The sequence below is a fragment of the Ictalurus furcatus genome, chromosome 3, assembly GCF_023375685.1.
Source record: "Ictalurus furcatus strain D&B chromosome 3, Billie_1.0, whole genome shotgun sequence".
NCBI lineage: Eukaryota > Metazoa > Chordata > Actinopteri > Siluriformes > Ictaluridae > Ictalurus > Ictalurus furcatus.
Window position 1 is genome coordinate 21,482,047 of NC_071257.1, and position 23,113 is coordinate 21,505,159.

A 23,113-nucleotide genomic window follows, 5' to 3' on the forward strand; every position below is an offset into this window, starting at 1 on the left:
TGTAATTTGACTGAAATATTGCGGAAAAGAGCTAGTCTCTGTTATTCCACTATGGGACCAAATAGAGCAATACACTCAGGGCCATAAACTCAGCTAATGACAAAATGTGCTAATATGTCATTTTCATTTTCATATTCATCAGCAAGATACAATATTGATACAAAATGATTTCAATAGTTAGGAAAGAACATAAATATTATTTACGATTCATGACATAATCCCAATTAAATTCATTTCAGTTCCAGGACTACCAAATTATAATGGTATAATGGGGGAATAGTTCAGGCGGGTGAACATTTATGCAATTTATTGCTAAATAATGGCTATGTATACACCTTTCAGATAAATGGAAGCAAATTATCACATTTAGGCTGAATTGTGTTCTTGGACTACACACAGTAACACTGTCTAAGTGTAATATGTTCCATTACCTAAAATGAGTGACACACTTGTTTAACCATAACATCTATAAATGGGGGGAAACGCCCCAGCGGAGTGGGCGTGGCCACGTGAGCGGATGTTGGAAGCCTCGCGCTAATTGTCGTGGTGTTGTTTCCCGTTGAAGTGAAGTTCGGTCATGTCGGATTGGGAGGATGAGTACGACGAGAATGGTGGCGCCATCTCGAAACCTTCGCGTGTTTATACAGCTCCGTGTACACAGTGGAAAGCTACCTCAAATATCAGTAAAGGAAATGTTTGTTTTGGTGTGAAACGTGGCGGGAAAGTGGACCGAGAAGGTCCCCAATGGCGGGACCGGAGAGGGCGTGACAGAGAAGTGAACCTGTCCGCTCGCGGAAACTTCAACAACGGCAGAGAAACGCGCCGTGACAGGGCAGCTTCAACCCGACCTCTCACCCTGACCGTGGAAAACTCTTTAGTCGGGAGAATTATAGGTAAGAAAGCTTTATGGGCATGTAGTAGTGGTAATAATAATGATAATGATAATGATAATGTTATTGGGTAAAATGAAAGTAGTAAAGTTAGCTAGTCGCCAGTTTGCGCTCGCGCATCACACGTATGTGGTTTTGTCATATGTGAACAGGTCGAGGTGGAGCAAAAATCCGTGAACTGGAGGAATCTAGTGGAGCGAGAATTAAGGCAAGTTCATCTGAATAACCGCGTTACAGTTCAGGGGTTCCCAAATTTTTCCAGGGCAAGGCCCCCCAAGTGGCATTAACATTTAACCGAGGCCCCCCTTTTGCAAGATGTCTTTAAAACCCATTAAAAATACAGACTTCTGAATATATCCCCCTTTTTTAGTAATAATTACATCTTACACCTTTACATTAGGAATTGTATGTATGTGTGTGTGGTTGTCTGAGAGTGAGAAAGAGAAAACATACTAGTGGGAGGGATGGGCACACCAAATTGTTGCGGCCCCAACTTTGAAAACCACTGTTATAGTTTATATAAGTAGGTTTGGTCTCAATATTGGTAGGGACACGCACCCACCTCGGGGGAAAAAAGGACTGTTTAATGTTGACAACCAACTGGTTTATTAGAACAGTGGTTTTCAAAGTGGGGGCTGTCAGGGGCCGCCCGGGGGGCCTCAACAATTTGGTGTGAAAAATAAATAAATGTATGTTTTCTCTTTCTCACTCTCAGAGACACACACACACACACACACAATCAATTCCTAATGTAATGTAAAGATGTAATTATTAATTAAAAAAAAGGGGGGATATATTCAGAAGTCTGTATTTTTAATGTGTTTTAAAGACATCTTGCAAAAGGGGGGCCTTGGTCAAATGTTAATGCCATTTGGGGGGCCTTGCCTTGGAAAAGTTTGGGAACCACTGTATTAGAATATAACATCTATATTTACATCAAGATCTGTATTTACATTTGAATATAAATTATACAAAGCAACAGATCAAAGACTAAAAGAAAGTAAACTATGAAATAACTTGTTAACGGAAAAGAGAAAAAAAACCACAAAAAAAATGTTTTTCATCCAACATCAACATTCTTCATGATAGTCCTTGGTGTCTATTTAAACAATCCAAACAGATGCCTTCGTTGATCATTGACAGATACAAACTGTTGGCAGATATCTTTAAGGTCTACTTGGTCAAGGGCCTCTTGATGTACATGGTATACAGCTTGGTGGCAACTAAAGCTACCTATGGCATTCTTCTAATTATTGAAACCCTTTGTGTAGAAGGCAGGGTCATTCTTTTTTTCCAAAGTGGTCTTTCTTATGGTGTATGCTTTGACACACTCAAAACAAAGAACCTTTTTCAGTGTTGGACTGTAGTCAAGCCATGAATACTGACTGTACCAGTTCGCCTGAAACCGCAAAATCTTGTTTGGAAGTTGTACTTCGATGAATTTTGGATCAGGGTGGTATGGCTGGTATAACCCCATGTCCATGACACTGCTACACTGAATTGCTTCAGGATCATCCTCACTCACACTGACTGTCTCCTAAAGAGTAAACTAAACTTAACCTGGTTGTATCAACATTTGCTAATTATTCTTTTGCATCCTGTGTTATAATAATTTGCAACTAAGTTAACATTAAAATAGGTAGACTATGGTACTTGCAATACATGTAAATTGGTCATTTACAATTAATCCATAACAGCATATGAAGAGTTCCTTTGCAAAAACAGATATCCACAATTTTTAATTCATTTTCATAAATCATTTTTTAAATTGTGCATTCCAGGTCATTCAAATCAAGCTGCAATTGGGTTGTTTAATTGATTACAGTATTTTCACTTAATTAAAACAACCCAACTGCAGTTTGATTGATATTACCTGGAATGTGCAATAAAAAAACATTATTTTTAAATATTCATAAGAATGGAGGTATGTTTTTGCAAATGAATTCTTCATATAGGCCTATGTTTAATCGCAGTATCATTTTAAGACCTCACCTGAAGCCCTGAAGGTCCAGCTGCTTCTCCCTCAACCTGCTGTATGGCATCTTTAGGCCTACTTGATTTCTGAGTTTCCTATGTGTAATTAAATTATGTATTGATGAAGATACATAAACATGTAGTTAAGCTTTGGATCCCATTTATTTTTGAGGGAAATGTTAATATTGAGTGAATAGGATATTATGTTGTTTTGATGTAAGATTTTTTTTTCAAAACAAACTCATGACCAATATGTTGACTTTCAAAGGTTATACTGTATATTTGCTGAACATCCTAAAGACTGACTTTAATGCTGATGCCTCCCTACAATTCCAAAATATAATTCATAATTAGGATCTCACCTGAAACCCTGAAGACGTAGCTGTTTCATCCTGCTCTACTTCAGCCTGCTGCTACATTTCCTGGAAAGGGAGTAAAGTCATCTGAAGGACTAAATTTTTCACCCATGCTTGAGGTATGGACTGACAGCCTTGATAACTTGGTTACCCTTGTCAGCTGATCAGCCCTCGCCTCTGTGTCTGTTCTCTACATTGGCAGTTCGATATTTGCACGTAAGGTGAGCCTTCAGATAGCCCCTCCCTTTCAGCCAATCAAATGCTAGCATGCCTAAATCCTGGAGCTTCTGGGAGAGTATTATATGGAATTTACATGACTTCACTCCAAAGATAATGCGAACGAGTTCACGCAAATATTGGTATGGACAATTCTGCTCTCCAAAATATTGGTAGGGACATGTCCCTACCGTCCATATGCATGCCTACGCCGGAGTTTGATGACTCGCTTGGTACCTGTGAAGTGGATGAGGACTTGATAAGTTTCACACAAGTGAGCTACATTAGCTAATGCTACTGACTGGAGACCTGCTGTCCAAAAGGTTTTAGCTGACCTGGCTAATACCCCAATGTTAATGGATGAAACTAGTCTCAAAATTATTAACAAATGCCTTTCCATTTTTGTCAGCGAAATTCAGAATTAAAAGAACGTGCCGTGATTTGTACAAATAGAGACATATTTGTGACTACAAATGTTCTGTTTTGTATAAATGTATCATAATTTGTGCATGCAGAAAGTAAGATGTGCATTTTGCATGTGTGACATTCATTTAAATCTTTTCTGAGTCGATTCTGTTCGGTTCATTTGGATTTTGAGAGACTTTCTTTCCACGGTTTGCCTTGCACAATCCACACTCGAGTGTCTCCTGATCACCCACCCCCAAACACACACACACACACACACACACACACACACACACACACCTGTGCCTAAGAAAAGCAGCTACAAATAGATCACAGCTTTAGAGTTGGCAGCACCTACCTACTTGTGCTTGATTTGAGAGCAAGTGCTACTGGATGTTTTTGGCATCCTCCCAGAGAACCTCAGACACATCGATTAAAATGGATCATACTGATTTGGGTTAGAACAGAGGTTCTCAACCTTTTGTAACTAAAGCACCCCCAAGCCTTCCCCATCATGTGGCATGACCCCCATCCCCCCCCCCCCTTTTTTTTGTTTTTTTGGAGGAGACCAGGTATAATTATTATCTATTCTCTATAAAAATCTGGCTTTATATATAATATTCATATGTGTGTATATGTGTATATGTGTATATATAACCTAATCTATAATCTGTTTTGATAGATAGATTTTTTTGTTTTTGTGCTTTTTTTAAAAAAAATTACTTTTCATAACTTTTTTTTTAAGTAATTTTTTAAAATATCTTTTATGACTTCTATGAAACTATATAACGGACAGGTATGGAACATGAATTATCTTTTTGATTGATAAAGAAAGGGTGATCTTGAAAATTGATCTTGTTTCTGAACTCTATAACTACTTTGAACAAGAGAACTAGACTGTAATAACGTGTACTATTTTACATGTAAGACATGTTGCATTACATTCGTCTTACGTTCTAAAAACATTCGGAGACTCAGAGAGAGGTGTGAGTGCAGCGTGAAAGCAAGATCTCGCACTTGCAGGACAGTACTGGATACATTTGGAAAGTTGCTAAGGTTTGTCCAAAAAGTCACTAGCTTCGAAAAGCAATAAAATACACCGAGTACCCAAATGATGCCCTGTCTGTCTGTGTGTTTTGTTTTTTTTTCTCTTGAAAACAAAAGTTATGAACTACATAACTGGATGAAAAGTCTTCAAGCCTACTTATTTATCTAGTCAAAAGAAGAAGAAAAAAACAATTACCAGTGTGGGCTTTGACTTATCAGAATTTGAATCATACTGATCTGGTACAAATGTATAAATTATCTATATATTTTTTATTTTTAGCGATACTTAATTTACACAATACTTATGAACAGTCTGAACTAGTCTAGCCCCTGATCGGCTCAATTCTTCAAAACTTATGCAATTCTCCAGCTATGATCCTTGGAGATTTTATTTATATATAATATAAAAATTTGACAAACAGTTGTGTTACTGTAAAGTTTTAGTCTGAAGTTTATATTTGTAGCACTCAGTTTGTGGATTTTATTTTAAATAAAAGAAAAAATGGTACTGAAATTTTGTTGTTGTCCCCATCTGATTAATCAAAGAAGAAGAAAACAATCGACCGATTAATTGATTATGAAAATAAATTTTAGTTGCAGCCCTAAACTGAACTGTCACTTCATTTATCCAAGTTCTTCCACAAAAACGGGGGGGTGTCTTAAAATGGGTCCCACTCCGTCCCTGAGATGGACCTTTTATTTAGGATTTGAGCCTCTTCCTGGACGTGACATCCGTCAAAGTTTAAGTTCATCATGGGTGCTTATTTCCACTGAAAAGTATTTCATAATGGAAAAAATCTCAAGAAATTTTTCATAATATGTTTTGTTATTTATATATCTGTGAATTAGCAGAATTGTTACTGATTGTATGGAACAGACGCATCATTTAATATTGATCGCAGCCCCTGAATCGATCGAATCGAAATCGCATTGTGGCCCTCATTGTGGTATCGGCAAATATCTAATTGCTGGCTAAAAGAATCGATATTAGATCGTATCATGTAACTTTCAATTTACACCCCGAATAGGAGGCAGCGTTCTTTGTATTCCCCCCCCCCCCCCCCGACATAGTGTATCTGCAGTTGTCAAAATCAATGTGGAAAAAGCAACTTCTTGATAATGTGGTGACTGAATGTAGTCTACTGTAGTCTACTATGAACTAACAGCTGACATAGCCATGAGAGAAACTGGCAGTTTGTGAAATGTGAAATGCGGACTATTGTAATGTTGCTAGCAAAATCAGCTTGCTAGTAGTAGCAATAACAACTGCCCCCAATAATACAGAACCCCCTCATAATTGGAACTAGCAATTTCAACCCGATTTTAAAACAAATTTAATTTAAAAAATAAATATCGGTAAGTATATCCATTCACACTTCAATTCAACCCCCCCAATGTTAATATGTAGGAAGAAGCAGAGCCCAATTTGGGGGGGGGAAATTGAGTACAATAACCATGATATTAAAAACTAAATCTAAGTACAAACTAAATGTAATGATTTTCTAAAGATAAAAACAAAATCGAAACTATTTATGTACCTTTTAAAAGTAACAAACAAAACTGAAATTGAAAACCAAACTACAAAACGAAATAAAAAGCAATATTTTTTAGACTATAATAATCCTGCTTAAAGCATCTCTCATACAAAAGCCCATTCTTGGAACATCTTATACCCCAGCTGCTCAACCACACAGATAAAACTGTTTCTTAGGCCTTCGAAAACACATTCCTGTTCACAGTATCTGCTCTGTGAGGAGGTTTTCATTAACACATGAACCTTGAGAAGTGATGCATGCTCTAGTGAGTCTGGAAGCATATGTACCATACCATGCTGTTAATACAAACAGTAAAAAGAGTTATGATGAAAAACCATAACTAGTCTTCAAAGTTGAAGGCGAATCTGTGAGTGTGACTGAACAGTTTCAGAAAATAGTGTACATTTGGAGTCAATGGATATGACTGATGACTGTTTATGGTTTGTGTAGATTAATCGTGGGGATTATGAGGGAGAGGTGCTGATCTTCGGTAGCAGGGATGTCCAGCAGAAAGCCAACGATCTGATCAAGGAGCTGATAGGAACGGGTGCAGCCAATGGGCCTGGATTTCACTATGGTAAGAGAAAGGCAGGAGGAGCAATAGATTCAAACTCTTTTTATTGTAGTCTAACCAAGAGTTAAATAGCCCCTGTAAACCTTTCATATATACCTTATTTCTGTTAGCTATAGACTATGTGGTGAGTTTGAGAGATTCCTGAATTAAATCTTCTGCCCTTTTCTCCTTGCTGGTTTGAATCAGAATTGGATGGGATTACGTTGGTAAATATAAGGTCAGCTCTCCCTAAATGCAATCTGAATTGGCCATCTGCTTGAGCTAGTGTCATACGTGATCTTACTAGAGCTTAGGGCTGGGCGATAAAATGTTAACAGTATTTATCGACGGTACGCCTTTATCGGTAATGATAGAAGAAATGTTCGTTATAACGCTCTATAAAATGTCAACAGACATGAAGCTTGGTTGCATGAACGACCCTCAAGCATGCACCGTCCCTGGATCATAAACAGTAAGGCTGGGTAAAAAAATATTGATTCTCTGAATTTAATCGATCTTCAATTTAATGAAACGATATCGATTTGGGAAATCTCTGAATTGTTTCTTAATGAGAGTGCTTTACTTGAGAGGATGTGAATATTATCTGTAGTTTGCCTCTCGTCCTGAAGATGTCGCTATCTTTCATATTTTGAATTTTGAAAACAGTTTTAGTTCTTCAATATGTTTTAAGTTGTTGATGAATTTCTCTGTTGCACATTTGCAATGTTTTTATTTTTTACAGTAATGTGCAGTTTGTGCTTACCTTGTGTGCATTTGTATGCACATTTATGATTTCTTGTTACAATGTTTGTTATTCAAAGTAAAAGTAATTAAACATAATTGTGTGGGCCCTATTGTTAAAGTAAGTTTATTTCAGTCATATTGCGAAGTAGAAGGGTTTCAGTTACCAGCATTTAGATTAAAACATGGATTCCATGTCTGCAAAACTAACAGTTTAAATGAAATATTGATAGCTAATCGATATTGGATCAAATCGAAACCATATTAATAAGTATTGGTCGAATCGCCATATCGGTCGCAATGCCCAGTCATCATAAACAGCCTATCATATACTTTGATAAAGGAGTGTGCTACGAGTGACAAGCAAACAGCCAATAATAAGATGCGTATCTGTGGGGTTCGGTTGCGCCATCGCCATGTGACATTAGAACACACGCGAAAAAATTCCTGCTGAGGAGATTGTGAATAAATAATGGACGTGTCAGCTTGCCAGTGGGGCATTTTTTTTATTTTAGTTTTTTTTTTGTTTCTTTTCGTCTGACCAACATCAGAACACTGATGTGTGTAAGCTTTGTGCAAAAAACAAAAAACATCCTGGGCCAAGTACGGAGACACAAGCTGTGAGAGACTTGTAGTGCACACGCACAGTGCTCCATGTGTACAGTGCGTGTGACTCTGAACAGCAGGCGAGGAAGAAAGGTGACATTTTGCCGCTTTTTGTGTTTTCTGTTAAAATGTCGGTTCTGGGGAACACTGAGTTTCCTCAGAGCAGGAGCTCGACTCGTGAGATGCAGACCTCAGCAAAGTGTTCTTCGGTAGTAAGTGTTAAAGTGGAAGTTTTATACGAGGCTAGGCTAACTATGCTAACAGGCTGAGCACAAACCAGAGCACCAGGAGTCACAGGAATCTCCCTTAAATTTTGCTTTGATTGTTTTACATTTACACTTTTACATTGCACACATTTTGTAACATTTTATTTATTAAGAGTTCGAGAGTTTCTTTACCACTTCTTTATTTAATCTTCATACAAGATATGAGAAGATATTTATTTAAATTCTATTTTTGACCGTTAAAACTAAAATGATTTGTTGTTCGCCATTATAAAGTGGGTAAATAAAAAATAGTCATTAAATTCAAACCTTTTTTTTTCTACTGGTCTTTTGTTTAAAAAAGAAAAATAATTATCGATACCGAATTACATGAAACGTTATATCGTGATCAATTTTTTAGCTGTACCGCCCAACCGTACTACAGCTTACTGCAGGACAGAAATTGCGTGGCAGAGGTGCTAACATTGTACGAGTGCTAATATTGGGTGACCATCAAGTCCAAATTTAAGTCAGCTAGTGACCTCAAACTGAACAAATGTTAACATTCTGGCAACACCAATTCCTGTGGAGCGGGCGGTGAGATATGAGTCTCACAGGACAAAGAAAGACCCCACCGATGAGCATGGGAGCGTATCAGACAGTGGATCACTCATATGATGCTGTGCGGCATGTTTACTATGTTCATTCATTCTTCTGCTGTAAGGTTGTTAATCTCTTTCAGAAAGGTCTGGGCACCTTCTCTCAGTTACTGTATAGTTTCAGTTAGAATTCAACTCTCTACTTTTGCGTGGCACAGTGACTCCAGTCAGTGGTATGCAGTATACATCATGGTTAAAGAGCATCAATGCACTGATGACAGAAAAGCCAGATCAGCTCTAACTGATGGTGCTATTGCAGTTTCCACACACAACAGCGTACACTAGACACACCTATGCTTATCAGGTCACCATCCTGCTCATAATACATAATGTCTGATTACATCTTCAGGAATTAGATGTGACACCTGATGGCTGTGTAGAACACAGATTAATTTAGCCACAATGCATAAGTTGGTTGGCTTCCAATGTAAGCCATAATTATATTTCCTCTTTACTCCAATCACAGAAAATGAAGTGATTCATGCTTCATCGGCTGCTTTGTGCTTGAACAAACCGTGAGCAAAACTGCATCTGCATGCGCTCCCCCCCCCCCCCCCCCCCCCCCCCCGCCCCCGCCCCCCAACATTACAAACTGTGGAAGTTTGTGTGGTAATGAAGAAGCAATTTTTTCTTGTTAATGGGAATACGTTTAGTATAAGTGACATCAAGTCACTTCTTTGTTAAGCTTCAAAAACTGACTTCTGCCTGAGGGGCATAGAAATTCTTTTATTAGTTTTATAAATTTGCTTTTCGGTATGATGCACATAGATCTTTTCAGAATCAATAACAATTATTGTGTGGCTTACTTCATTTTAAGTTTTTCTGGCCCCTGTCGCCCAAATTGGGTCCACCAGTTTGATGATAACAGACTTCTGGTGTTTTTCTGCAGGAAGTAAGAGTTCAGGCTCGGGGAGTGACACTTACTGGTCAGCATCTGCACAGCAGTCTTCAGCTGCTTCCCCTTCTGTGCCTATAGATTGGAGCGCCATACGAGAGAACAGGGAGAAATATGAGACTTTGAAATGGCAAGGTGAGCGAGTCAGCACCAAGTTGTATTAGAATTCCTACCAGTTCAGCTACATTTTTCTTTTTCTTTTTTTTTGTCCAAAAAACTCTGATAAACCATATTGTGATATTTCTCTTGTGTGCATCTAAGGAAAAAATATTCCAGGAAAAAGAAGTGGCCTTTATACTTGCATTCATGCACATCATTTCAGTAATCCTTTCAATTGTAATGTTTATATATTAAGATGTAATAGCCTTTTGTTTGCTGATGTATGTGCTATCTAATAAGAATGCTGTTCCTTCAGATCTCCCACCTCTGAAGAAGAATTTCTACTTTGAGGCAGACTCCGTGGCCAAACGCAGTGTGGAGGAGATCAGAGACTGGAGGTGTGTATGCATGCTGCAGTGACTCAGATACTTCAGCAGAGGGCTGTATTGAGCTGTGTTTATAATAGAATAACTATAGCAAAGAGCCTAACAATCTCAAGATCAAGTGCATGTGCCAATTTCTTTCCTCATTTGGGTGCTGATGTATTCAATGATTCAGTGCAGGACAGCAGAAGGAATACAATAAAATGGGCTTAAGTAGTGTCATTCTTTTTAAATGTTTATTTTAGTTAGTCAAAACCCCAGGCATATTTTGAAAGCTGTAATGCTTTTCTCTATTGCATTGTATATTGCTTGTCATGGTGGTTGCACAAAGAAATAACAGAAGAAGAAAAAATCACAGTTACTGTTACCCTCATCAGAAACTAGATTTTTTGAACATGCCCATTTGGAAGCAGTCTTTTCCTCTGGTAAACTGGTGGAAGGTTTCATATGCTCTTTTGTAATTTGTGTATTGGAAAATTTGTACACATAATGTCTTGTATTGCTAAATGAAACACTTGCTGTTGTGTTTTCATACTAACACGGGTTTTACACTGGGATTCTCAGCTCAGTGTTGTATCATTTAAAGAATGCAGTATGATCGTTCAGATGAATTCCCTAAAAGGTAGTAAAATAGAAACGTACTTAAAGCGTCATGAAACACTAAGCTACATTTTATTCATAATTATTCATGAGACTGCGTGTTCTTATCCTATGAGAAGACGCTGTCTCTTAATCCTTCATTACGGCCCGTGGTGCTTTTCCTAGCGCGAGGGAGTTAGAGGGACGCAACTTTTTCAGAGCCAACAGAAGTGGACACTGGAGTGTACACTATATTTATACTGTAGATTTTTCTGAACAACCAGTAGAGGGCTCTCTTTAACTATAATACATCAGAGAAAACACTCATGGGTGCATATGCACAGAGCATCATGAGTCACGAGGTCTTGCGCGGGAAATGATGAGCCAATCATGAAAGAGTTTTGGCTGCTGTTGTGGTTTGAAATATATCCCTTCTGTCAAGAAATACGGTTAATGATTTCTTAGTATAAAAAGGATAAAAATTAATGTTTGTGACCTGTCGTGGTTAATAGCCTAAATCAAATGGGTGTTATGTTTCTATATTATGTCAATTTTAACTCCTAATGTCTCTCTAACAGAAAGGAAAACAACAGTATCTTTGTGGATGATCTGAAAGAAGAAGGGAAACGAGCAATCCCTAATCCTGTGTACACTTTCGAGGAGGCTTTTGTTTGCTATCCTGGAATAATGGAGAACATAGTCAGAGTGGGGTTTCAAAAGCCGACTCCCATACAGGTACTGTGTGATTAAACATTAAACACTTCCTTGGGTAATTTCTGAAAGAGCAGGGTGCTCGGTTGAGAAACAGTGGAAAACAACATGGCTCTACTGTATTGGAAATCTGGTTTGGTTTTACAAACCATCCAGATCACATACAACGGATGAGACGGGGATTTGCATATTAACCACATGTGGTGTTTGGCTCTGAACTAAAATTCTGTGGACATGTTTTGGTGTTCTATTAAGGTATTTGCAATAGCCGACAAACAATGCTGAATACAAATCCATCCATTCATCCATCTTCTATACAGCTTTATCCTTTTCAGGGTCACGGGGAAACCTGGAGCCTACCCAGGGAGCATCTGGCACAAGGCGGGGTACACCCTGGACAGGGTGCCAATCGCTGAATACAAATATTAAGGCTAATTTACTTCTGCCTGCTGAACAAATTCACTCTTATTGCTTTGTGTTTTGAAATCTTTTTCGGGGCAGGGGGACACAGCAGTATGGTTGTATATCAGGTATGGGAGCAGTATGTCGGGAACAAAAATGCCAGTACCAAGTAGTTCTAATTTTATGAGCATTAAAATCAGCTTATCTGCAGCTCTAGGATGGTGAAACAGAAAAGTGTTTGCTCCATCATCACAAGAATTTAGTCTCAATTATGCCACAGCAATCACTGTCCAGGAGAGCAAAATTTCCCATGCTCTCTGGGTGGGAGGGTTAGTGTTGCTCTCTCTCTCCCTTGTAAATCAGAGCAACACTAAGCATTTGGGGACATCTGTGAGGTCATGCTTGTGGAATGGAACAGAGCCTTCCTCCATGTGTGCTTAACTGCCTTGTGATGCAGCATGAGCAGCAGTTCGATATGTACCTTTATTGATCCCCGTAGGGGAAATTCAAAACAAGTGCTAGTACTGCATTTCTGGCTTTGCATCACTTAAAGGAAACGTGACGGAAATGACCGGAAGTGACCGCAAACCAACTTGACTGAAATGTTTTGCTTGAACAATTATTTTTAGAAGGCTTTTATATTATATCCTTCAGCTCAGGAAACATACTATTTCTATACAAACAGATTTTATGTGATGGATAAAAGCATATAGGAAAAACTTGTCTATGATGATTTTTGTGACTCTGGAAGCATTTGACTTGTTAACAAATAGTGTTTTTGATCTTTACTGGTTGCTACAGTCTCAGGCTTGGCCTATAGTTCTGAGTGGCCTGGATTTGATTGGTATTGCTCAGACTGGCACTGGGAAGACCCTCTCCTATCTTCTTCCTGGATTCATTCACATGGACCAGCAGCCTGTGTAAGGACACACTTCAGTGTACTTTCAGACTTCTGTTTATCAATGACAGATTTGTTATACTTCTGCACATCAAATGCCTTCATAATCCAAGTGGAGGTGACTCTTCTTTTTTTTTCTTCTTTTTTTTAATGAGCTTTCTTCATGATTTTTGTGTAGCATGTGCACACTAGTACTGGGTCATTTGAACACATTTGCCTTGTTGCTTTTTCAGGCCCAGAGACAAGCGAGATGGTCCTGGAATGCTGGTTTTGACTCCCACTCGTGAATTGGCGCTCCAGATAGAAGCAGAGTGCAGCAAGTACAGTTACAAAGGCTTTAAAAGGTATACAGTGTTGCTTTTAGGGATGCACAGATATTTTTGTGCAGAAATAGTATACAACTTTAAAATTGTATTCATTACCTCAGATGACCAACTATTCTTTGTCGTCAAGGATGAAATAGTTAATAGTGCATGTTACTTTTTAAACTTCTTACCCCTTAGTTCCCACAGTATTATGTCCCACAACCCTATATTCCCCATAGAAACAGCACGCCAACCCTGAGTTCCCAGGCCAAAATTGGCCCCAAAATCAACATTTTAATTTTAACATTTTTAGGCCTTGAAACAACTTATAGTAATGTATTTGTATAATATTACTTTGAAAATGAAGTAGTTCAGTGTTTTTACTCCACTTAGAGCACAATTCTTAACTAGAGAAATGACGAAAAATGCTCGCTAAAATCCTTCTACTCATTTAGAAGTACCATACGAGCATCAGCGTGGTCAATGCCTTTGAATAAATTCAAGTAAATAATAAATAAATAAATAAATAAATGCATTTTAGCGCCAAAAGTCGTTTCTGGTGATAATCAGACCAGCAGGTAGTGTTTTCACGAATGCACAGAAATGGTCCCGTTATGACTCCAGACCCCTGCAGTGTCAGTCGCACTGGTTGATGCTGAAGATGAAGACGGATCAGGGTCTGAATCAGGAGAGTTTGCGTCTCTATCAGTTTCGGTTTCGGTTTCAACATCGCCTGAACTTTCACTGCTGTCACTATCTAGAATCCTCGCTCTCGCCTGTGTAACTGTGTATGTTTTCATTTTTTTCACTGTTTTAGATGTACATGTGTTCACTGTAGGTGTAACTTTAGCTGGAATACGATTAGCTTTTCGCTTTGGCATTTTTAGTTCACTTCTACTATTACACCAATATTCACGCTTGGATCTTCATCGTAATGTCGGCGTAATAACGTAATCACGTCGTGACGTCATGACGTCATCAACCTTCCGGTTAAAAAATAATAATTAAATAAGTAAGCAATCATAGCAGAGTAATGCCGGTACACCAGCCTTACGGGGATAACTTTTACGCTGTAAAACCGCTATATCGGCCTTATGGGGATTTGGCATAGACGACCAAGCCGGTCTATCGTCCTTATGAGAATAGATCAAAGACGGGCAAGCCGGTTTTTCGGCCATACGGGGTAAAAGGGTTAAGCCTATTTATTTTGTTGCATAGCCTGTTCCGGGGTGGACTAAAAAACTTTTTAAAAAACTCCTATTCCTTATTGACTTTCACGGAACAAACGTTTTCATTTGCTATGTATGTTTAAACTTCATGGTGGTGTGAAACATAACAATCTGCAACTACAGTGTGTTCTTCCAAATCCCACTGCCTGCTGCACTATGCTCGTTGTCCAAGGTGTGATGTGGCTTTCGGTAAAAAGGATTTTACTAGGCGGATTATTTAGCATACAGGCAGGCATGTGAAACCAATAGCAAAATTATATCAAGCATAAAGCTCTCATAAAACTGCTTACTACATGCTGTCACCTTGCAGTTAAACATATAGAGAAAAAATACAAACATTAGCCAGACTCAAATAATATTTGTTTTATCTGTGATCCAATACAGAGCGCCACATCTCTTAGATGAAATGTTGGCCAATGGCTTACTGACTTTTCGTCGAGGGCACAATGTGCAAGATTGGAAACTTTTCTTGAAAAGAATAATCATCATATGTGCATTTGTTTCTTCTAGTATATATTAATGTACATAACTAACCAATTAATGTGTCATGTGTTATACTATATTAGCTACCACTTTTTAGCCTACTCACTTTCCAGGCAACCAAAATATGGGACTGGGTGGCACTATGGGCTAATTAATAAATGTGATCTGTCTACCCATGTACAAAATGCGATCACATGCTCTCATTGTGAGGCACTTTAGTAGGTCATAGAGTATAGGTCTCTGCATGTAGCACAGGTGTGAAAAGTTAACATCTCTCTGCCCCTAGTATCTGTGTTTATGGAGGAGGTGACAGACGGGCCCAAATAAAGATGGTTACCAGCGGTGTTGATATAGTGATCGCCACACCAGGACGACTGAATGATTTGCAAATGAATGAGCTAATAAACCTGCGTTCCATCACCTACTTGGTTTGTACATGTCATAAACACACACTTACTGGAAAGGGAGGAGCTGCGATTCACTCATTATGCAGCACTGGAATTAGATCAGTTTTTCATAGAAAGCAGAAGTTTATAAAACATCTTAGAAATGCTTTTAAGTACAGACTGAAGCTTTAACTTGCATGTAAAAGATTTTTTTTTGAGTAGGAGCTTTTTTTTTATAAAGAAGCTAAAAGTGACTTTCAGCAAAGTCTGAGACTCTTAAGTGCTGACTGAGCTGGATTTAAGTACTGTGAACTAAGGACTACAATGCAGTCAACCCAAAATGGCCACCATCAACCTCTGAATAGGCCTATAGTGAGTCTGCAAAAGTAAAGTCACAGCAGCATTGCACCATTCATTCATGCTTTAATTAAGATGTTGAAACAATTATCTTAATATTTAAATGTGTATATATAGTTTTATTTGTTTTACATTGTGTGCAAAAATATTATAAATAAGTATGTGCATATATTTTTCACAATTTTGATAGGTTTTAACACATGAAAACTGTGATTCTATTAAAGTAATTAAGCTGAAGAATCACGTTATTTGATATGATGAATGCACAGCTGTATTTAAAGGAAAGACCAAAGTTGCTATCATATATATATATATATGATATATACATTCAAAACGAATACCTTGACGATCATGCCTGTATCGTTTTATCAGCTCCCTGTCATCATATAATTCCAATACATTCTTTCTTTGTTGGAAAGTACGTGGTCTCTGCCTCTCTGCTGCCATCTTATTACTCCTAACTAGGCTAGGATATCTCTCCAGCACTCTTAAATAATTTAGGAACTGATACCTAGTCTTAAGATTTAGGAACCTTTATAAGTCACAGTTATTCTTAAGTCTAGGAATAAGACTAAAATTATGAAATGCTTAGAATTTTGACACACTTAAGACTAAAATTTTACTCTGAGAGGCTTTATATATACAGCCCCAGGTCTCTGCTCAAAGCCTCTGCCGTGGTATGTTTGTTTTCGTGTATTTGTTTGATGACAGGTATTGGATGAGGCAGATCGAATGTTGGACATGGGCTTTGAGCCTCAAATCATGAAAATCATCCTGGACATTCGGCCTGACCGACAAACAGTTATGACCAGGTCAGAGGCTAGTCATCTGTCTGTAGTGTTAGTATGACATCTATATTTTTGTCTTTAAAAGCAAGTATACCTTTTGTGGGGCAAATCAGTTGCCATTGCCATTTTTTGTTCTTATTCTTTATAACCAAAAATATTTCATTCAGTTTCAAATTATATTAGTCCTAATTCACTTTAGTTTTAAAATTTTGCTATGGTCTCATCTCTGAACAACCATTTATGTAACTGCATTAAACATCAGTTATTTAATTTTGTTGCATAAATCTAGTGCCACGTGGCCAACAGGGGTGAGACGTTTGGCCAAGTCCTACCTGAAAGACCCCATGATGGTGTATGTGGGCACCCTAGACCTAGCAGTAAGTGAGCGTTTATTCTGTCTTCACCTGGCTGTTGCAGTTATTTTCTGGAAAATTCTTCTGATTGGCACAATCTCACAGTTATTACTTTCTGTGATGTGATTTAGAAATAAAACAATATATTACAATAACAACATGAATGAATATAATGCTTCTTTTATTTGATGTCTTATTTCCATTAGTGAAATGTGGTTGACTCAGAAATGCAGCATTTGCAGTGTTTACCTACCTAATATTTTAACACAGCCAGTTAAGCAGTTTGTTACTGAAGCTCCTGCCACTTAGTCTCTTCTCACTTAGTGAGAAGTCACTTAGTCTCCCCCACAAATCCGGTCCAAAATCGACATCAACTGGACCTGTTGAGCATTTTTATACATGCCACAGAGCCTGGATGGAGGTCAAATGTGAAATTGTATCATGCTGACAGTTGTCTGGAAGCATCTGCTCTTATGTTTCTCCACTCATTTGTTGGGCTTTTTTATTCCTAATTTGTCACCCGTCTGTAGGTTCCACTCAGTGGTTCAGTAGGGGTTATCCATGACATTTAAAGTGAATTGCACTGTACAGGAGGATGATAATCTGGCTGCTGTAATTTGTACCCTAAAGAATCTTTAGATGTTGGAAGATTAAAGGAATTGGCAAACCTTAACAAAAAGAGCTTAGTTATAGTTCCATGTAATTTGGGCCTATACAAACAGGGTTTTCGTAGTTTAAGAAAAAATAATGTGGGTCAGTTATATTAATGGTGATTTATACATGAGGGTGTCGTCATCAGAGGCTCAACGTCATTTCAGAATATTTACTGGTAAGTCTGAAAGATCCCCAGTGAATTCCCCAAAGTTTCAAATCTGTTGTGTTCTCTTTTAGGCTGTGGACACAGTGCAGCAGACAGTTTTGGTTGTGCAAGAGGAAGAGAAGAAGGCATATATCTTTGACTTTATCCACAATATGGAGCCTGAGGATAAAGTGTTAATATTTGTTGGGAAAAAAATTGTGTAAGTTTCCAGTTAGAACAAGGTGTAACGGTTTACCTATTCAAACTTTCCCAGGTTTGGTATTACCCTCAAGTGATATTCAGTGCTTTTGTTTTAAGGGAAGTGAGAGAACACACAGGTGTTATTGTTGTATACTCAGCATTTCTGAGCATTTAGTGCGGCACGCAGCACTAAGTTTCGTTTTTAAGTAAACCCCCCTACCCCCTTCCCCTGAATCTCCTCCTCAAATGCTGTTTGCATTTACTACCATGATGTTTGAATGAATATTGTGGAAAGTGAAACTCATGGTTCTTCTTTGTGCATTGAAGAAAGTCCATAGAAGAATTAATGTTAGTCTCACATTCACTTACCACAAACAAAAGCATTTCTACTTCATCGTTGAACATAAATCTGGTAAAATATAATATAAACTTTTTTTTGATGATATTAACAATAACTGGATGTGACGCGTACTACTCCACAAATATATTTTTATGTGCTATATTCCTTCTTTTTTGTCAACTCTCTTCATTTAATTCTTTCAATGTTGTAGAGCAGCATGACAAAAATAATAATTAGACTCGATGCCGAAACTCCCGTTTCACTGGTGCAGCGTCCGTTGTAAAAGTACTCGTTCGTTAACATGCACCCTGAAAAACACACGCACTGCTTCTGCTCTGCAAAGAGACATCTTTACACGCAGCACAAATATAATCGGGTATAATCGGCCCTGAGCATCAGATGTTTTTAAACTATCAGCCGATACAGTGAAAAATTGCCTTTTTTGGCAGATACCGATTATTGGTCGATACATAGGTGCATCTCTAATTTATATCTTTTATTTTTATTGTTTTTATATATATATATATATATATATATATATATATATATATATATATTTTTTTTTTTTTTAAATTAGCGTTTTCCCTTCTCTGTTGGTTCTGACTGTCTCCCTCGTGTTAATGTCATATTCAGTGCAGATGACCTGTCCAGTGATCTGTGTCTGCGGGGGATAGCAGTTCAGTCCCTGCATGGAGACAGAGAGCAGGGTGACCGTGAAGAAGCCTTACAAGACTTTAAGGATGGTATGCTAAAACCAGCGTATGGCTTAAGATGTGCTAACCTTAACCTAACAGAGCTGTGAACAGACAACAGAGGAGTGGTAAATGGAGAAATAATAGATGCATGCAATGTTGGTCCTGTTAATAGCATACTTTAATCTTGCTACTCAGTAACAAGGCTTGTATATAACAGGCTGCTATATACAGTTGTAATCAAAATTGTTCAACCCCCATTTGATTATGTAGAAACTACTTGAAACATTTGTTGTGTTGAACTATTTCAATTGTTTTTGTTTGACTTGTTCATTGCAAAAAGCTGAAAGTCTGTCAATTTTGACAATAAACCTGATTTGCAATGGGGGTTGAATCATTTTGATTGCTACATATTTATATTTAGAGTGATCAGTAAATGTAACAAATTTCTACCTTCATGTAGTCGTCTCTTTACATAATTTATAGCTAATCCACATGTAGCTCATTTTTAAAAACATTCATGTTTACCTATGTCTATATGCAGGACGTGTGCGAATTCTGGTGGCCACTGATCTGGCCTCTAGGGGACTAGATGTCCATGATATCTCACATGTCTACAACTTTGACTTCCCCCGGAACATTGAGGAGTATGTGCACAGAGTTGGGCGAACGGGTCGTGCAGGGTAACAGCATTCCTCTGCCTGTGTATGAGAGTGTCTCAAACTGGTGTATTGCATGTGTAATATATATTAGCAGCTATTTTCAATTGATTTGTTAGGCGGTTTGGGGTTTCTGTAACCCTGGTCACGAGAGCAGATTGGAAGATGGCATGTGAACTTATACACATTTTGGAAAGAGCTGGACAGGTAGGCTTACACACACAGTTTTGACCCAAATGTTGGTGCTAGTCTGCTTTCATAAGGGAAACTTCAACCCGTGTAGTAGAAATTCACACTAAAATGCCTAGCTCTTTGGTTGCACTGTGTTGAAGGATGTACCAGAGGAGCTGGTACTGATGGCAGAGCGCTATGACAAACACCAGAAGGAGAAAGAGATGTTTCCTGATAAACTCAGAGGAGGACGGGCTCAAAGAGGAGCGAGAGATGGGTTCAGAGGAGGCTCGAATAGACGCTTCTGAAGGAAGGTAAAGTGGGATCATTTCTGGTTATTAGCTTATTTCTGTAAGACACTCAAATTAAAGAAAACATTTTACCAGCATGCATTTTACCACCTCTTGATATGAAATACAGTGAAAACCCATTTTACTTGTGAAACTAGTCATGGATTTGTGTTTGGAACTGTCAAAGTTTTTTTTTTATACTGGATGCGATATCAAGTACGTGGGGAATGGGGTAATAATTTCTGTACTTTCTTGCTCTGATTTTACAAATATAACATGTAAACACAGTGAGCAGGAAATGAGTATTGACACTTTTGTTATTTAACCCTTAAGTACTGTTTATATTCTGACACTTCGCAGTATGCACCAGGTCATTTTTGACCCAGCCCATCTCCTGCCTCAAGATTAGTCTCTCTGCCATATTTTGACCTTTTTTTTTTATTATTATTATCCAGAAACACCTTGAAAACTCAACAATAAATGGGTGTATGAAAATGTTCCTAAAAGGTCAGTGGAAATATATTATTTGTATTATGTCACTTGTGTATTGTCTTTTTATTGTTTTTGTCCAAAAAACATCCACAATTTAAAAATAACATGGGTCTCCATACCAGATAACGGATGCTTTTAATGAGTTTTATTAATTGATAAACATGCCATAAACATTTCTGAACTTGAATTTAAAAAATGCATCATAAACACTTTTTTTTTTTTTTTTTTAAATACCATAACTCGAAGTATTTACGTGAAATTTACTCAGGATTTGTGGTATATACAACTAAATTAAGTCAAAGTGAAGCACTGTAAATTCAAGTTGTTCAAACTAAATTCTATAAACTTCTACAAATATGGAAAGAGCCATGCAAACTGTTTACTTATTTATTATTTTGCTTTAAAACTTAAATAAAATAAAATATGAAGCCACTTACTACTCAAATCAGTTTTTGCACTTCAAAATGCCACATCTGTGTTTATTCTCAGTCTGACCAATTAAGCGGAAATCAGACTTGCATATGCAATGCAATCCTGATATAACTTAAACTTCCTGCATCTTTAAATGTAATATGCCATAAAATATATTGCAGAAGAAATAACAAGCACTGAGCATGGTTGTTCAAAATCCTTAATGCATGAATTAGATAACAGGCTTACCCAGGTTCTGTAATTTAAATTGTAAGGTTTCTTGCAGCTTTTTAATCTTTTGAAAGGAGAGATAATTAATTTAACAAATCCAGCAAATTTTACATGCATTTTCCATGGATAATGAATTGAAGATCCACATTTGAAACAAATCTAAGTCTGTTTTAGCTAGCTAGCTAGTTAGCTAGCAAGCAGGATGGGCCTGCAAATGATACTGAGGCATCACACATCATCGAAGGAAACACGATAACATCCCCAAACATACAGCCAGAATAACTTAAGAAACCCTTACACGGCCAAACCATTTCCTGGCTTGAAGGTTTTGAAATTTGGATTCCATCAGAAGAACCAACATAACTGTGAGGAGTTGAAAACAATTTGCCAAGAGAAATGGGGAAAAACGACCAGACTGCTGCAAAACATTATTAATTCTTACCATACCATGTCTCAGCTGTAATTGCCAACAACAAACTTATTTGTTGTTGGCAATTACAGCTTTGAGACATGCCACTAACTGTAAATGGTGTCTGAGGAGTTCCCGAGCAAGAGGGAGGGAATTTGAGCTTTTTGACAAGTATTCTATTGGAAAAATATAGTCAAGCAAATGTCATAAAACGAAATGAAGTAGATTAGCAGTGCAGGTTTATCTAATTATTGACTAGTTCCTAGTGCTCCAACTGTTAATTTCAAAGATATTTCTAAGCCCCCTGCTCCACCCAAAACAAACACACCCACACAGATCTATTTTTATAGAGAGCATGAGCACAGCACGCCTGAGCTCTCAGAGCAGTATCGCCGAGCGCACAAAGGAGTTCCTGAGTGGTGAACTGAGCGGCATCCTGAGCAGTTAAAAGATGTTTTAAAATATGCCATATTCACTGTGCTAGATTACCTTACTGGAATTGTTCAGCAAACCACATATTTTAGTTTTCAAGACCTCTTGAAGCACTACAAAAACAAATTGTACATAAATTCATTGAAGGCTATTAATAATCACTGTATAATATTTATAAAGTTTCATTGTTATTTACTTTATAAATCGATTGTAATCCATAAAAAGGTTGCCTTGTACTGTAGTTAACCTATTTTTGTGTCCATACACTGCACCTTTATACTGTGTTAATGCTTTTAAAACAGAAAAATAAGTATGTTTGGATAGTTTTACAGTATTCATTAAATAAAGACCAGTTTACAGCTAATTCTCATAAAGAGGCAGCAGTTCAGTTGACAATTTTATCCAGATTTAACATTTTATCTTTTGCTTCTAGAAAGAAGAGTCCTGTCAAGTTCATCTGTCACCAGCCTCAAGTTTTTGTTCCAAATTTTTCACAAGGAATTTGTGGAACCTGTTGAATTAATTTAACAGGAACATTGTTTTCAGTTTGTTGTTTATATTTCCACATAACATATGTTCCACAGGAACATATATATGCCAGAAACTGGCATATATAAAAAATTTTTTTTTCTGGTTTAAATGACATTCAAATAAAAATTTCTGAAGAACTTGATCTTTGTAGGTTGGGTTAATTTTTTGTTTTTTGTTGGGTTTTTTTGGCAAATAAACAATATGCATCAGGTCTAGATATCACACACCAGCTTGGTTTTTGAAAAGATACTGAGGGTCTTGAGTAGACTTGTGCTAAAAGTGTCTTAAGTCAGCGTACATACCCATAGGACAAAATAATGACAGGAATTTCAGGGACTTTGCCTGAGGGCGACAATTGAGTATTGTTTATTATGCTTTATTCATATTTGTAGATGTTATACT

At 37.6% G+C, this 23,113-nt stretch overlaps 1 protein-coding gene across 1 annotated transcript; it reads left to right on the forward strand.

The window, feature by feature from the left end:
• The first annotated feature begins 460 nt into the window (after positions 1–460).
• ddx43 (DEAD (Asp-Glu-Ala-Asp) box polypeptide 43) lies at positions 461–23,078 on the forward strand. Its single transcript, XM_053621405.1, has 18 exons — positions 461–893; positions 1,043–1,098; positions 6,874–7,000; positions 10,075–10,215; positions 10,496–10,577; positions 11,720–11,876; positions 13,056–13,174; positions 13,386–13,496; positions 15,456–15,597; positions 16,624–16,724; positions 16,990–17,077; positions 17,945–18,072; positions 19,027–19,136; positions 19,630–19,768; positions 19,864–19,951; positions 20,077–20,229; positions 20,661–20,712; positions 22,614–23,078. Exons 1-16 carry the CDS (start codon positions 578–580, stop codon positions 20,221–20,223), a joined length of 2,052 nt encoding a protein of 683 aa, XP_053477380.1. The 5' UTR covers positions 461–577; the 3' UTR covers positions 20,224–20,229; positions 20,661–20,712; positions 22,614–23,078.
• The last annotated feature ends 35 nt before the right edge of the window (positions 23,079–23,113 follow it).